The sequence below is a fragment of the Perognathus longimembris genome, chromosome 9 (assembly GCF_023159225.1).
Source record: "Perognathus longimembris pacificus isolate PPM17 chromosome 9, ASM2315922v1, whole genome shotgun sequence".
NCBI classification, from domain to species: Eukaryota; Metazoa; Chordata; class Mammalia; order Rodentia; family Heteromyidae; genus Perognathus; species Perognathus longimembris.
Genome location: NC_063169.1, coordinates 46,767,442 through 46,783,397, shown reverse-complemented (window position 1 = coordinate 46,783,397; position 15,956 = coordinate 46,767,442). Strand labels below are relative to the sequence as shown.

Below are 15,956 nucleotides of genomic sequence, written 5' to 3'. Positions count from 1 at the left end.
AGCCCCCTTAACAAGCAGAATTAAATCTGACAGGAAGCCCAGACTTCCACCTCACTTTTACATGGAGCTTTCCCTGATTTATGGCAAGGTTTGAAAATTCTTCACGGACTAGGAAAGAATAATAAACAGGATTTAATGAAGATAACTTCTCAAAGAAGAGCACATTAGCAATGTAGTAAAAACATCCATGAAGAAATGACCTACCACAAAACTTAACCCATTATAAGAGAGTTGAAAAACCATGCTATTTATAGAAGTTTTACTTATCACTGGTAGTCAATCAAAAATTAATCAAGAATTGTAGGAACTTGACAAGAAAGGAATGTGTATTTCTTTTTTAGGCAGTTTCCAAACCCTTAAGATTTTCCAAACAACAAGGAGGATTCTAGGGCGCAATACCCATCATCTGGTAAGAGAAACATAAAAAAAAGAACAGCAGTTGTTTATTATTAAGTAGCTTTGGACACAATAATGAGTATGGTTGATACACTATCTTCCTTCCACAATTGAGCAATTTACTGCCTCACTCCCACAGTAACACATTCACCCATGATTGTACCTCTCCTAGAGGCATTTCTCTTTTGCTGGACAACCAGTATTTGCTAAATTCACAGTCAAGTCTTACAGTGTGCTCTTTATTCTCTTATAGATACATTGTCTAAGACATTACTGGGTCAGAAAGTCCTGTCTGTCTACATCAGAACCTCAAGTTTATCAGTGCTCTATTGGTAAATAATATGGTACCATCAGACTGGTTTATATTTTAAGCTAGTATTTAGTCACATGATACATATCCCATTTCCCCAAGTTTATTTTGTCTAATCCTCATAAAACAGGCATGGTTTTCAATAGTTCCTCAGTTGCAATGGTTATACTAGAATTAAAGTTCTAGCCATCTTTCTTAGTCTCAGCTCCATATTAGAATCACCAGGACTACCTATTAAAATGAGGATAGTCAGTCTTTATCCCCAGGGGTCATTTCATTTGGTTTAGGGTGGTTTCTGGGGATTGATATGTTTTGCTAAAGATATCCAGATGATTACAATATGAGCACAGCATTGAGAACCATCATACTAAGGCTCATAAAGCGAAAATTCAGAATAGAGGTTACTATTAATGCTCATGGCAAATGTAAGATAAATAACAGATTTTTATGAAGAAACATAAAGATAAATTTTGAATAATGAAAACTAGCCAGTGAAATATCTATTATGGTTGTAAATGACACAGAAGGATTTTGATGTTTCACTACAAAATTATAGACTTTCCCCACATCCTCATGCCTAAATAAATCTTCTCTTGGATTTGTACACCATACTTGTGATGAACAGTTTTAGAATATTTCAAATAAACCATACAATTCTATTGCTTCTAATGATGGTCAGCAACTTTTTGTGTTTGGAAAACTTAAACTTAGGTTTAAGTAGAGAGGGGATAAATGAGAGAGGAAAGAATAAGATGTGTGTTGGGTGGAATGCTTGTAACCAGAAGTAACCTACACAGCAAATATTTGAAAAAGATGAGTTTGTCAGATAAGGAACAAGACAGAATGAACAAAGAAGAGAGGAAAAGGGAAAAAGAAAGGCAGGGTTTAAGAAAAGAAAATGCTACAAGGTTCACCTCAAGTCCCAGTCCTACTACTTGGGATGGAATAACGTAAACAAGGAAAGGCTAGGGCTTTAGGCTAAGTCCAAGAAAGCAAATCACTGAGTGGATTGGTTAAAGTGAGTCTATTGGTACTTTCCTTCTATGGTGGGTATGATGACTAAATGACATCATTTTTATAGAGACGTCAAGAGTCTTCTACTCACAGATAATTAAAACCTGAAAGCTAACACATAAGATGATGCTGAGAGAAATTAAACTCCAAGTTATGGAAATAAGTGGTTTATCATTGTTGCTGTTATTTTCAATGTACTGTGTGAAATTAAGCCTTTTGCTCTTGTTTTTCTTCCCTATGGTTATACCCCTGATGTCACTGTAACTGATTTTGGCACCCTGTGTATTGTATATATGTTTATTGGAACTAAGGAATGGAAGGAGAATATCAAACTGGAGAGACAATGGATAAAAGGTGAACCAATGCAACAGCAATACTTAGAAGACAATATGCTGTAAACCAATGTACAATTGGGGGCGAAGGTGGAGAGAATTGGGGAAGAGGGAAGGTGGGAGACAAATGAAGGAGGAGGTAACAAGTTTGATAAGAAATGTACTCACTGCCTTATGTATGAAACTGTAACCCCTCTGTACATCACTTTGACAATAAACAAATTAAAAAATACTTTAAGAGACAAAAATATGTGCAAAATAAAATATGTAGGAATATAATGGTAGCCTTGAGAGCTATAAAGCAGTAGTTTGCTATGAGGCACTTAACATATTTGACATATTATTACCTTTTATTGATGAAATATAATGAAATACTTCCTTTACTTCGACTGCAACCTTTGCCAGGGTGACTATGATCATTGCTGACCATGCTCATACATTTTGTATGAGTCCCTTTGTACAAAACATATAATAAGAATGTAGATAATGTAACTGTGAGAAGCTATGTTCTTTTTTATTAACCAATTGGGCATATGTTAAGAAAACAGTGTACTAAAATAAGCACTTCAAAATTCTCTTATTTTATACTGTGTTGTGGTGGTTTGTGTTATGTGGTTATAAAATGGGGTCTGCTTTACCACTTCCTCTCAGGAATGTGCCTTGTATTGGGATATAATTATAAATATGCTTACAAGCTAGTTTTCTGGGGACAATTTTCAAAGTGAATATAGGGGACTGTAATATTTGTGCATTTATTTTAGAAAGGTGTTTAAAGGAAACAAAATCTAACCCATGCCTCTGCCATATATGCAGAAGACTAGAATACACTGCTTTTGGTATAGAAGATGTGAAAGAGAAAGGAATAAAAAAAAAAGACATGTTGTTTTTTGTGCCTGGCTTTTCACAAGGCTGGGAAAATCTTCAGTGAGGATTTTGTGTTGCTATTTTATTTTTTGGAAGTATTGTGTCCTGAACTCAGGACCTGGTACTTGCTAATCAAACATTCTACCACTTGAGGCATGCCTCCTGCCTTCGATGTTGCGTGGTGTGGGATGGACTAAATTCATTCAAGGCCTGAGATTTTAAGACATCATCTACTTTTGAGAACTCATCTTAAAAGTATATTGCTGGCTGCCATTTTAACTAAATACTAGGTCTAAATATCATAGTCCAAGAATTATTTTTTACCGCTCATAGAATTTTTTGTTTTATTGACAAAGTTTGTCAAGCCTTCTTATGACATATGGCAACCTACTTCTTGGGTAATAAGACTTTTTTAGAATGACCTACAACTGTAAGAATTGACAGGTTAAAACTGTAGCTCATGATACCAGGGGCAATTCTCTTAGAGAGTACACAAAGTATTGTGAAAATGATCAGCCACAGTTGTGAATGATACATTGAGATCAGTAAAATGAAAAAAAGTTCTTTACTATTGTTAATCTGATTTGATATTACCACGAGTAATAGGTCTCAGTGTCAGAAATAAAAAAAACTTGTTATAATAAACAAGAAACCAGGAGATTTTAGCTCATGGCCCCTTTTGTGTAAATAACTCTAAAATTCTGTGTGTGTGTGTGTGTGTGTGTGTGTGTGTGTGTGTGTGTGTGTGTGTAGCAGCTAAGGGTTTGAACTTTAGAGCCTCACAGTTGCTAGGCATGCATTTGACCATTTGTGCCATGCCCCAGGCCCAACTCTAAAGTCTTTTGTTGTTTTTTCGATTTGTCTTTTTTTTTTTTTTTTTTTGCCAGTCCTGGGCAAGGGACTCTTGCATTGAGCACTGTCCCTGGCTTCTGTTTGCTCAAGGCTAGCACTCTACCTCTTGAACCACAGCACCACTTCTGGCTTTTTCTGTTTATGTGGTGCTGAGGAATGGAACCCAGGGCTTCATGCATGCTAGACAAGCACTCTACCGCTAAGCTACATTCCCAGCCCCCAACTCTAAAGTTTTTGACTTCAGTCTTTGATACTTTCAGAATTGACTTATTAAATGTCCTTCCAGCTCATTGAAGTAAAGATAGTATGAAACAAAAAACTTAACAAGCCAGGTGCCAGAGGCTGACTCCTATAATCCTAGTTACTCAAGAGACTGAAGTCTGAGGATTGTGGTTCCAAGATAGTTGGGGTAGAAAAGTCCTGGAGACTCTCATCTCCATTAAACTATTCAGAAGAAGCTGGAAGTGGCACTCTGGTTCAAGTGTTAAGAGTGCTAGCCTTGAGCACAAAGAATCTCAGGTAGAGCACTGAGTCCCTGAATTCAAGCCCTGGGACTGACAAAATAAACAAATAAGTTAACATACCTATTTGTCCTATTTTCCTGTCTTTGCATAATCTCTTGTTTATGTTCCTACTAATGAACACCTGAATACCTACACTCTGAAGTTTAGTGCCAAATGTATAGCCTTCAAATATTCTTGAATTCCCAAAGTCTATTGATTTCATCAGAATAAATCATCTGCTATATTCTCCTGCTCAATTTTTCACTGTTATAACATGTCCAGCCTTAAACCTGGACCATGAGAATTAGTCCCTTATCTAAACAGGTCACCTCTGAATCCTGCCCTGGTGAGGATGTTCCAAAGCATTCCTCTCCTTGGATGATCTCTCAGTCTGAATACTCAAGGACCAGATGCTTTATATCTGCTTTAGACAGAGTATGTTCATGGAAGCTCTGACTGTGGTCTTCAGATTCTGGAACCTATCAAGGGTCGGCCATCACATAGTTGAATCATTTTCAGTTTGATTGTTACTTATGAGTTCATCTTTATGTGCTAAATGGGATGCATTTACTTAAAATAAGTATATGATTCTCTTTGTGTTCATTCTTAGTCTTTACCTACTCTACTTGGTTGACTAAGAAATCTATGTGTAGGAGGACTTTTTAGCACTCTGTTGATTATTTATGTTCTTGTATGAAAGATGAAGAGTTGAAGAGGCTATTGCAATAATGCAGTTATAAATTCTTAAATCAATCTCTTTCGCATGGAGGGCATATCTTTTAATTTGGTACAAAGAGTTGCTTGGGTTATCAGAAGTTAGCGACAGTGGTGGACCTGGAATTCTCAGGTCTTCAGTTTCTCAGTCTACTATTTCCAATATTCACTGGGGAGTCTTTCTTCTCAGGTCTCTCCGTCTCTGCCATAAACTTTTGATACTTGTTATTCATCAAATTCTTCAAGATCGGATAGAATCCTAATATGGTAGTGCTTTACAAAAGAGATTAGATTTTTGCATACAATGCAGAGACAGTTACAAGCTATTAAATTTATTTAATTGGGCAATTGTGTGATTTAGTACCACTGAATATTTCTTTTAAAATTTTCCAAAATAATTTTAGTGACAACAGATGGTAACTAGGTCCCTTGCCAAGTTTATAAATAAGGCATAAGTGATTTCATCAGATAAAAAGCACCTGCAACTATATTTGAAAAACAAAATTTTAATTATTCATGTTGTTCACAGGCCAAGTGATTTCAAGTGTTTCACTTAAGAATTTCATGTTATTGAAATTTTGAGAGCAGAAAATGGGAGTTTGTAACACTCAAAGATGCTTAGTCATTTAGTATTCCCAACATCCCTACAATCTTCCACAATGGAACTCCCCCGCCTCGTTTTTTGGTTGGTCTTGGGACAAAAACACAAGGCCTGGATCCTGGGTACTGTCTCTGAGCTTTCCTGGCCTACCACTTTGAGCCACAGCTCCCCTTCAGGTCTTTTGGTGGTAACTGGAGATAAGAGAGTCTCTGAGGATTGTGGCTCAATGCCAGTCCATGCAGGAATGTCCATGAGACTCTTATCTACAATAAACTACTCAGAAAAGGCAGGAAGTGATACTGTAGCTCGAGTGGTAGAGTGGTAGCCTTGAGCACAAAGAAACAGGGATAGCACCCAGGTGCTGAGTTCAAGCCCCAGGACCAGCAAAATGCAAAGCTCTGCCTGGGAACGTGGCTTAGTGGTAGAGTGCTTGCCTAGCATGCATAAAGCCCTGGCTTTGATTCCTCAATACCACATAAACAGAAGAGGCAAGAAGTGGCACTGTGGCTCAAGTGGGAGTGTGCTAGCTAGCTCTTGAGCAAAAGAAGTCAGGGACAGTGCCCAAGCCCTGAGTTCAAGTCTGAATAAATAAATAAAAAGAAATTGGGTATATTTCATGTACATTTACATACACTGCTCTGCCTCATTCAAAGGTTGCTAATTATACTGTAGTCTATAATTTTCTTTTGATCATTACATTTAGCCAGTGTAAAGATAAGTGAAGGTCACAGGAAAGTATATGTATTATACTGCTGTTTATTTACAATTTACTTTACAAATAAGCTGTCATTGTTCATATACTTCAAATATTCCTAAATGTTCATTGGCCAAAAGGGAACCCTACTTCATTGTTGGTGGGAATGTAAACTGGTTCAGCCACTCTGGCAAGCAGTATGGACATTCCTCAGAAGGCTAAATATAGAACTCCCCTATGACCCAGCAACCCCACTTTTTTTTTTTTTTTTTTTTTGGCCAGTCCTGGGCCTTGGACTCAGGGCCTGAGCACTGTCCCTGGCTTCTTCCCACTCAAGGCTAGCACTCTGCCACTTGAGCCATAGCGCCGCTTCTGGCCGTTTTCTGTATATGTGGTGCTGGGGAATTGAACCTAGGGCCTCGTGTATCCGAGGCAGGCACTCTTGCCACTAGGCTATATCCCCAGCCCCAGCAACCCCACTTTTGAATATCTATCCAAAAAACTACAAACAAAATCACAGTAAAGCCACCAGTACAACAATGTTCATCGCAGCGCAATTTGTCATAGCGAGAATCTGGAACCAACCCAGATGCCCCTCAGTAGATAAATGGATCAGGAAAATGTGGTACATATACACAATGGAATTTTATGCCTCTATCAGAAAGAATGACATTGCCCCATTTGTAAGGAAATGGAAGGACTTGGAAAAAGTTATACTAAGTGAAGTGAGCCAGACCCAAAGAAACATGGACTCGATGGTCTTCATTATTGGGAATAATTAGCACAGGTTTAGGCAAGTCACAGCAGAGGATCACAAGAGCCCAGTAGGTATACCCTTATGATCACATAAGATGATACTAAGTGAAATGAACTCCATGTTATGGAAACTATTGTTATATCACAGTTGTAACTACTTTCAAAGTCCCATGTGTATCTGTAGCTTCTATTATTAATGATGTTCTTGTATCACCTTCCTGTGGTTGTATCTACACTATCTCTGTAATCTTATCTGAGTATATTGGAAACCGTGTATACTGGTATTAGAACTAGGAAATTGAAAAGGAATACCAAAATCGAGAGACACAGGGTAAAAAAAGACAAAAAACTACAAAAGCAATACTTGTAAAACTGTTTGGTGTAAGTGAACTGAACACCTCATGGGGGAAAAGGTAAAGGGGGAGGAGAGAGGGGGAAATGAGGGACGAGGTAACAAACAGTACAAGAAATGTATCCAATACCTAACGTATGAAACTGTAACCTCTCTGTACATCAGTTTGATAATAAAAATTTGAAAACAAACAAACAAAAAAGAAGACCAGGCAGGTAAAGCAATGTATAGAGCGATGATAACATTCTGATTATTCACTGGATTCATTGAATAAATGTTTTTCTCTATGAAAAAAAAATAAAAAGAGAGTCTCATGAACTTTCTTGTCCAGGCTGGATTCAAATTGCAATCCTCAGAACTCAGCCTCCTGAGTAGCTAGGATTACAGGCATGAACCACCAGTACCCAGCTGGTATTTTTAGTATTGCTAGATGACTGCGTTTATCAGGATGCTAGTAATATGCCTGAATTTGAAGATCTTATGTGATGAATTACATAAACACACAAAAACAGAAACACCTTTCACAAATATGTACTTATCTTTTATGTATTTTCAATGTTTAATTACAAAGCATTTTAAATTTACTAGATCATTCAAGAAGTGGTAAATGTTAAGGTAATCCAATTACCTTAATAAGGGAGAAAAACTACCTCATTTTTTTTTTTTTTTTGGCCAGTCCTGGGCCTTGGACTCAGGGCCTGAGCACTGTCCCTGGCTTCTTCCCGCTCAAGGCTAGCACTCTGCCACTTGAGCCACAGCGCCGCTTCTGGCCGTTTTCTGTATATGTGGTGCTGGGGAATCGAACCTAGGGCCTCGTGTATCCGAGGCAGGCACTCTTGCCACTAGGCTATATGCCCAGCCCCGAAAAACTACCTCAAATTAAGCAACCTACACTTTCATTCAAAGTCAAAAACAGAATGATGTTTTCCCAGTGATAACCAAAATTGATTCTTTCATTTCATGAAACATAATATCTTCTGCAGTGGCAAAAATGATGTTTTTGGAGGTGAGGATGGGGATGGGATATGTGAATAAATAGCAAAGAAGAGAGGGAAAGAATGGGAGACCAGAGAGATCAGAGCTGTCTCTAGCTTAAAACTTTAAAAAATATTTTTATTGTTATTGTAAAGGTGATATCCAGAAGGGTTATAATATGTAATTCAACTAATAAGTATATTTCTTTTTGAACAATGTCACCTCTTCGCTCATTTTCTCCCATTTTTTCCTCCCAATGCCCCTCAAGTTGTGTAGGAAGAAAGATGATTTATTAAATCACTGTATTGATAATAGTTTATTCTTAATATCCCATTATTATAATTTCAGAGGGATCTTTGGTTTTAACTATGAATGAAGTTCTCACAGCTCTGTGCTATGCAGGATTCTAAAGAACCATTGCATATTTAAAAAGATTAGCCATTTAAATAGAAAATATTTTAGACATTTAGTAGCAGTCTGAAGAACTCTGCCCAGATTCAAATCTTCTAAAATGATCAAATGTCAAATAAACTTGTGGTAGTTGAATGAGGGTTTTCCCATATTAAACTTGAAAATCAAATTTTACTGTATGTCATAATTTTCATTCATTGCTTTCTGGGGACTTAATTTGTAAAGTACTAAATGCCAAGGAAATCTTTAATGGAGAATGTTTTGGCACAACTTTTCTACTACAAGTTGAAATACTGCTCATATGTCACATTTAAAGGAATATTGAAATAATTATTTTAATCATTTTATGCTCATTTTTATATTTGTGATTACTTAGAGTAACTCGAGGCCAAGTTTTGATGTACTTCTCCTGAAGTGATCAACAAAGAAAATAGTAACAAGATATTTTAGAAAACATCCCTGATAATATAAGATGATTAAATTAGCAATCACAAAGATAAGTGCTTTCTGTTTGTACTTAGCTGTGGTCATGAGTTTGATTCTGTCTTTGATTGATGTGGATATCCCATGATACATCTCAGAATTTACTTTTTAAAAAAAATGTATCTCTGTGAAACATTTTTTTCCTCAGAAACCAATGTAGAAAAAGGCAAAGAATTTACATGATAAGAGGAAAAACCAGAGCATGCAACAATGATACTCACAAAACAATATGTTGGAAATGAACTTTACAACTTGGGAGGAGGTATTAGTGGGGAAGGAAAAGTGGGAGAAAAATGAGAGGGGTAACAGAGTTAGACAAGCAATATGCTAATTACCTTAAATATGTAACTGTAACCCTTCTGTACATCACCTTGACAATAATATTAAGACAAAAACTAACCAAAAACAAAGGAGACTGGTAAACAAAGGTAGACAAGTAAGAAATGGGCATTGTAGCCAATATCCAAACAAAACTTACAGCCTAGAAAAATATTTAAAACTGTGGAATGATTAAAGATGTTTATGTTTTTTAATCAATCCAATTGTTATTTTACAGGTAACATAATAGTCAAGAGTGTATCCGAATCTCAAAGAATTTCTCTACACCTTAAATAAAGTTGTAAGCAATGCCCAGTATACTCTGGTACATATGCTCTTCTTTTATTACCATTGAACTAATTTTCTTTGTATTCATGCTGCTCCTTTTTTAGATTTCTTAATTTAAAAAACCTTTAAAGGCCTCATAAATTATGCAATGAAATGCACTGTAAACATGATGTGCCTAATTTTTTTAAAACCTTGCTTCTGCCTAGAATCAGAACAGTTTAAACACAATTAATAGATATCAGCAAATAAAAAGGACACTCACTGGCATCTCATGTTTCTAAGAATAGTTGTGTGGAATAGTATCATCTGACAATGTGCTCTTCGCAATCCTCACTATTTCTAATTTGATATTTAATTATTTGATATTGGTCACACTTGCATAATAAATATAAAAAACCCATGAACTCAAAATCTTTTAGTAAAGCAGAGCAGATTTTCTTCAAATATATTGGACAAAGAATAGCCTGAAATAGATTGTCAAATCTATTATTTAGTAAGTCTGATATTTTCTCTGTGACATGGACTAACATGTAATTGAAATATATGAATAGCAGCGAAGCTTCTGTCATAAACTAGATCTACTTACTCTGGCCATATGGCTCTGTGCAGGTTCCTTAGATCTCATTTCTCAGAAACTTTCTTCGTAAAATGTGTACCCTTTTTCTGCCTCTATACTTCAAGTTCTTATTTTGTGGCCAAACTGAGTAATTCAAATAAAATTTGTATTGTAGTGGCAAGGTTATTGCAGAGATTTTTTTTGAGATTTTCTTTTTGAGATTTTGAAATTCAAAGGCAGACTCTACTAAGGTGCGAAGACAGCTAGAAGTGAAATAAAAACTGAAGTCAGGGTGTTAAATTTATCATCCTGTATCCAAACCTAAGGCTTTTGTCTAAATCATTGGTAGATGACAATTTTCTCCTTAAAAATATGGCTACATTTAATTTTTATCTTGAGCAAATTCAATGTTGTTACTGGTCGGTGCATAGATCCAGTTAGGTAAAATTTTATTACACTTGATCACTATAGTTGCATGTATATTTTAAAGTGTGACTCCTGTTTTAAAATCATGTTTATTTTATAAAACACTACTTTACAGTAATCAGGATGACTAATTAACAGCAAAGTTGAAATTAGAGGAATAGGGTTAGTTTCAGGGAAATAGGAAATACTGATGTGATTTTCCTGGCTACATTAGAGAGGGAGACAGGGCTATTTAGATATGAAAATATTTAACACTACAGAGACATATCTTTACTTGAATAATAACTTGGATACTAAAATATTTAGGCAACCATTTGGGAAGACTTGGGAAACAAGTCTTCGTCTTTATCTTTTAAATATCTATCTTTAGTGCTTGTTTTTAAAACTCCAGGAACTGGAAATCTTCATCTAGAAACGTAAAAGAATACTCACAAATATTCACTTTAGTTACCTTTTGGGGAAAAGAAAGATTAGGAACATTGGCCCGTTTTTCTACGTTGAATCATTACCTTTTTAAAAGTTTTTAAACCACTTTTCTAGTTCTTATTAAAGATAAGTACTTTTTTTCAGATATTTCCAAAGCAATGTCCCATATGAGTTTGGGAATGACGCAGTTTAACTTGGAAGTTTCTGGACATTTAACAAGGGATCTTTCTACCTTCTGTTCTGTCCCTAGTTCCAAAACGAAGCTGCACCTGCCAAGAGCCTCAGTCTGTCTCCTCGGAGGACGCCAGGGGTCGCCCCTCTCCCAGAATTGCTCGGCTAATCCAATGCCCAAGCGCAAACTCCACTACAAAGGCGCCAGGAGAATGGCTTGCCTAGCTCTCTCGCGCGATCTATAGCCTACCAATCCCTGGAATTTCAACTCCATTCCGTTTATTTCCACTTTTATCGTCCAAACACAACCAGAGGACGCCTTTGACCTGGCCTTCAGACGGGTCACAAAGTGATTCCTCTTCTGACTACGCCCTTTCTCCTTAGTGGGAGCCAGAGGTGATGGTCCGGCTGCTGCCGGTGCTTCCTGCACCGTGATCATCGCAGAGAAAGATGGGGACAAGTGGACATCAAGCTTTCTTTCTCTCATTTTCCTTAATTAGAAGAGATTCCCCAAACCGCAGCACCACTGACACTTGGTTTCTGGGGAGCCTGCTTAGCTTTGGCAAGTGTGAAGCTCCGGGTGGGTGGGCTCCTCCTCCCGGGGGTTAAGGAAAGAGTGGGGGTGGGGACTCTGAGCGCAAGAGCTGGAAGAGGGAATGTGGCAAGTAAGAAGTTACTCTTTCTTTCGGCCTCAGTTTCCACACAGGCACCTAGACCTAGCCAGAAGAGGAGATGGGGACCTTCAGGCATGAAGACACCACGGAGCTCGGGGCAGCCCTTGCGTGAGGCACTAGGACAGCCGGGGCCAAACGAGTGGGTGGGAGAGTTTAGGAAGAACACAAACCATTCAGAGCCAAGAATAATAAATCGGATGCTCTGACATGTTTAGTTTAGGCCCTTCTGCACCCCGCTCGCGATCCTCCAGGCGGCGAGACCGGCCGGAGCCCCGGGCGAAACGACTCGGCCACGTTTTTCTGACAAGCATTTTTTCGGGTGAATCAAACCTTGTGTGGCCGAGGCAAGTGGTACAAAGGGAGCTTTGAGGCGACCCTCACGCCCAGGGGTAGGGCCGAGACCGACAGCGGCCGGCCGGAGGAGCGATGACTACATTTTCATCTCACACAAGCTGTGTTGTGTCCTCCGAGCTGCCCGCGCCGCGGCTGGCTCGGAGGGGCTTTGCGGCTGGACACCTGGGGTGGGATCTGCCCGGGGCGGGCTGGGGGACGAGACAAGGCCACTGGTTCTGGGATGACCAGCCATGGAAGTCCCAGCTGCCTAGGCAATCGCAGAGCTCTCGACACCCTTAAGCTCGACTTCCTCCCTCTCCCCAGCAGCGCCCCCAGCTAGGCTGCCCGGTGACTGCGTTTGCAGAAGGGACTGACTGACTCCCCACGCGGGCACATACACCTGAGGACCGTGTGCGCCGGACTACCCACCAGCCCGTGGCCATGTCACCTTCCGATCGCTTAAGATGCCACCTTGATTGAGACGGCCCAACTCGGGTGGCTGTTCAATCTCAACCCGGACACCGTTTTAGGAAGCCATCCCAAGTTCATCTCCCAAGTAAGGAGCAAGAAGGCGAGCTCGATCTTGCTGGGGCGCCCCACCCTCAGAGCGTGCGTGACCATCGCAGGGGAACCACTTGAAAGGACCTGCAGTCACAAAGCGCTAGAGGGTCCCTGGAGACTCCAGGTCCCCAGAGTTTGTCTGAGTTCGGATTACCAACCCTCCCCCCCGCCCCCAGGTGTGAAACGTCGGACCACTCTGCCCATCGTCAGACACAGGAACCCCCTGAGCGTCCCTCACCATTCGGATCCAGGGGTGCGTGTCGCCGGGAGGCCAGCGCGCAGCCGCTCGCTGGCGGTGTCCCGGGACGGCCCCGGGACGGTTCGCTAGCCGAGCGCAGCCTCAGGAGCACAGCCACCCGGACTGCGCCTGCAGGGGACTCGACCCTCCCCCTCCAAGCCCCCGAGGCAAAGAGGGAAGGCAGAGTTCCACAGGGAGCGTCACCAAGGACCCAAGGACCATTTCCAGAACGTCAAATGACCACAGGGCGGGGGAGCCGGACTAGCGTCCCGTCCCGCGATGCCAGCAAACCTTGAGATGCTGGAGAAGAGAGGGAGCCATCCATAGCCACTGCGCCCCAACTGTTACCGCCAGTGGGAGGCGTGGGGAATACGGTGGGCGGACTGTTGTAGCTGGGCACAGGTTCCGGACAGGCAAAAGGGGCCCGACAGGTGAACGACAGGAGAGAGCAAATGCGTCAAACAAACAAAGACAATCACCAACAGCAAAAGGTCAACAAGCAAAGCCCCCGCACTTACTTCTTCGCTGGCGCCTTCCCCGGGAGGCGTTTTGGCTGCCGATGTATTCCATAAAGTTCAAAATGATAAAAAACCAAGAAAGGAGTCGCAAGTGCATAGTAACCCAGTAATGGTTCCCTTCTTTTTCTCCTTTTGTCTTTTTGCTTTTGCTGCGATTAAACGTTTGCAAAGTTGCGTGGGTGCTCGGCGTGTCTCTGCGTGGAGAGGCGGCCCGCGGCGGGACGGCTCCACTCAGGCGTGCTGTGATGGCCAGCGAAGCGGGGCGGGTGGACGGGGAAAGCAACTACGGTAACTTTCAAGTCGGCCGATCCTGGACGGGTCCGCGGGAGTGGCTGTCATCCTGGCAAACGCAGCTGGGGAGAGCGGTGGCCGCAGCGGCTGCAGGTAGCATCCTTGGGCGGCAGGTTCCAGACGAGCGGCCCCAGTGGCCGCAGCGGAGGCCCCCCTCGGGCTCACAGGCTGCAGCGGCTGCGGCAGTGGCGGGGACCCCGGGAGCGCCGGGGAGCAGGCGCCTTGGGCACCGCGGCCATGGCCAAGGGATGGCGGAGAGACCCTGAGTTGCTTCTGGCGTGGTCGAGCCCGAGTCGCTCCAGTGTTGGGCAGGGCTCCCGGGAGCTCCCCATAGGGGAGGAGGGGGAGGGGGAGGAGGGGGGATGGCTGCGGGGGGCGGGGGGAGCTCGGGGGCGGGGAAGGAAACTGCTGGAGCAACAACCCTGAGCGACCTCAATAACTTTCAATTTCAAGAGGGAAAGAGGGAGCTGGAAAAGTACAGGCGTTGCGATTTGGCAGAGGCCCGGGAAGAGGCGCCTAAGGGGTCCCGGATCTGCGGCCGAGCATCCCTAGACATGAAGAAGACCAGAGAGGGAACCGGAGCAGGAGGCAGGGTGGGGGTGCTGCCTACAGAGTGAAATCCTTGGGAAGGGCAGCTGTGGCAGGGTGAGGTGGGCACGGTCCGGCTGGAAGGGTTTCAGGCCGACCATCCAGCGGGGCAGGAGTCCCCCAGCCCCCAGTCCGGCTGCTTTCCTCCATCTGGGGCTGGCAGCACCCTGCTCTAGGTGACTGGGCCCCTTGGGGCCCGGGTGCTCTCACCTACTCCGGTGACTGGTCCTAGGCAATCTGCCCCTAGCCCCTTTGGCAGATCATAGGAAGGCTTCTGGTGGTGGATTCTTTGCCAGCTCTTCTCAGCCTCTTCTTGGGCCCTTCTCGGCCCCTCTCCTCCCTCTGATTAAAAGTGGCTGCTGTTCAAAGCTGGATGGGTGGTCACAAGAGCTCAATGGGCGCTGACCTTCAGCTTGGCCAAGGTTTACCAGCTTAGAAAGGGGAGGGGGGGTCCAGAGGTGTGGACCCTCTGGACAGCCTGGTTTGGAAATGTGCTATTGTGCTGCCTGCATCTCTCTTCCAAACCCAGCCTTTGGCTGCAGCTTTGGAAGCTTCCTTCTCCCTCAGGCAATTCCCTCAGTAGTCAGTCAGCTTAGCCTCTTTGGGGGCTTGCACTCAAGCCCTTGTCTACCAATGTTCTTGGAGGATTTGATGTACATTTGGGGTTCTCATGGAGCTGAGGAATTGGAAAAATATGAAGAAACATTTCCCAGCCTTGAGGAAGGAGACAGTGCATTATGTTCTTCTGTTTCAAGTGCATATGGGAGCCCATAGGAATAGACAAACAGGTTCCCTGGCCCATAGATGAGAGGGAAGAACCAATAACTGGACCTTGTACACTCTGCTGATAGTCAGTGATGAATTTTCCATCTCTTTTCTCCATGATCATAAGTTGGCAAACTATCTGCAGAAGTATTTAGTTTAACGTCACAAGCTCTCAAAACGGTATAGTATCTATCTATCTATATGCTATATGTATGCTATATATACTGTATAACTATAGTACTATAGGTCCATATATATATGTAAGTGTTATATGTATATATATTCTTACTCTGTAGTAAGACAGCCTTATGCAGCCACAGCACTGAACTTCCGAGAGCCACTATGACAAAGACTTTGATTCTTGGACACCTTGCTAATTCTGATGCTCAAAAAATTTCTGTTTAGTAAAATCTCTAAATCCATCCTGGAAAACTATAAAGATTGGTAGGGTTGAAAGCAGATTTGTCTTCAGTCTATCAGTGAGTTACCAGAGACAAAAAAGGCCTATTTACAAAAGGATGGGACACACACACACACACACACACA

The 15,956-nt window shown here is 41.9% G+C and overlaps 1 protein-coding gene across 2 annotated transcripts in view; it reads right to left on the bottom strand.

Moving 5' to 3' along the window:
• The window catches only part of Rspo3 (R-spondin 3), an 88,035-nt gene extending 73,693 nt beyond the window's left edge, over nucleotides 1–14,342 (bottom strand). Inside the window, exon 1 of one of the 2 annotated variants that reach the window (XM_048354040.1) lies at nucleotides 13,767–14,342. In XM_048354040.1, coding sequence (XP_048209997.1) covers nucleotides 13,767–13,863 — 97 coding nt within the window. In that variant the 5' untranslated portion in view covers nucleotides 13,864–14,342. The remainder of the gene's footprint in view (nucleotides 1–13,766) is intronic. The other variant, XM_048354039.1, reaches the window with a different exon arrangement.
• Nucleotides 14,343–15,956: the final 1,614 nt, after the last annotated feature.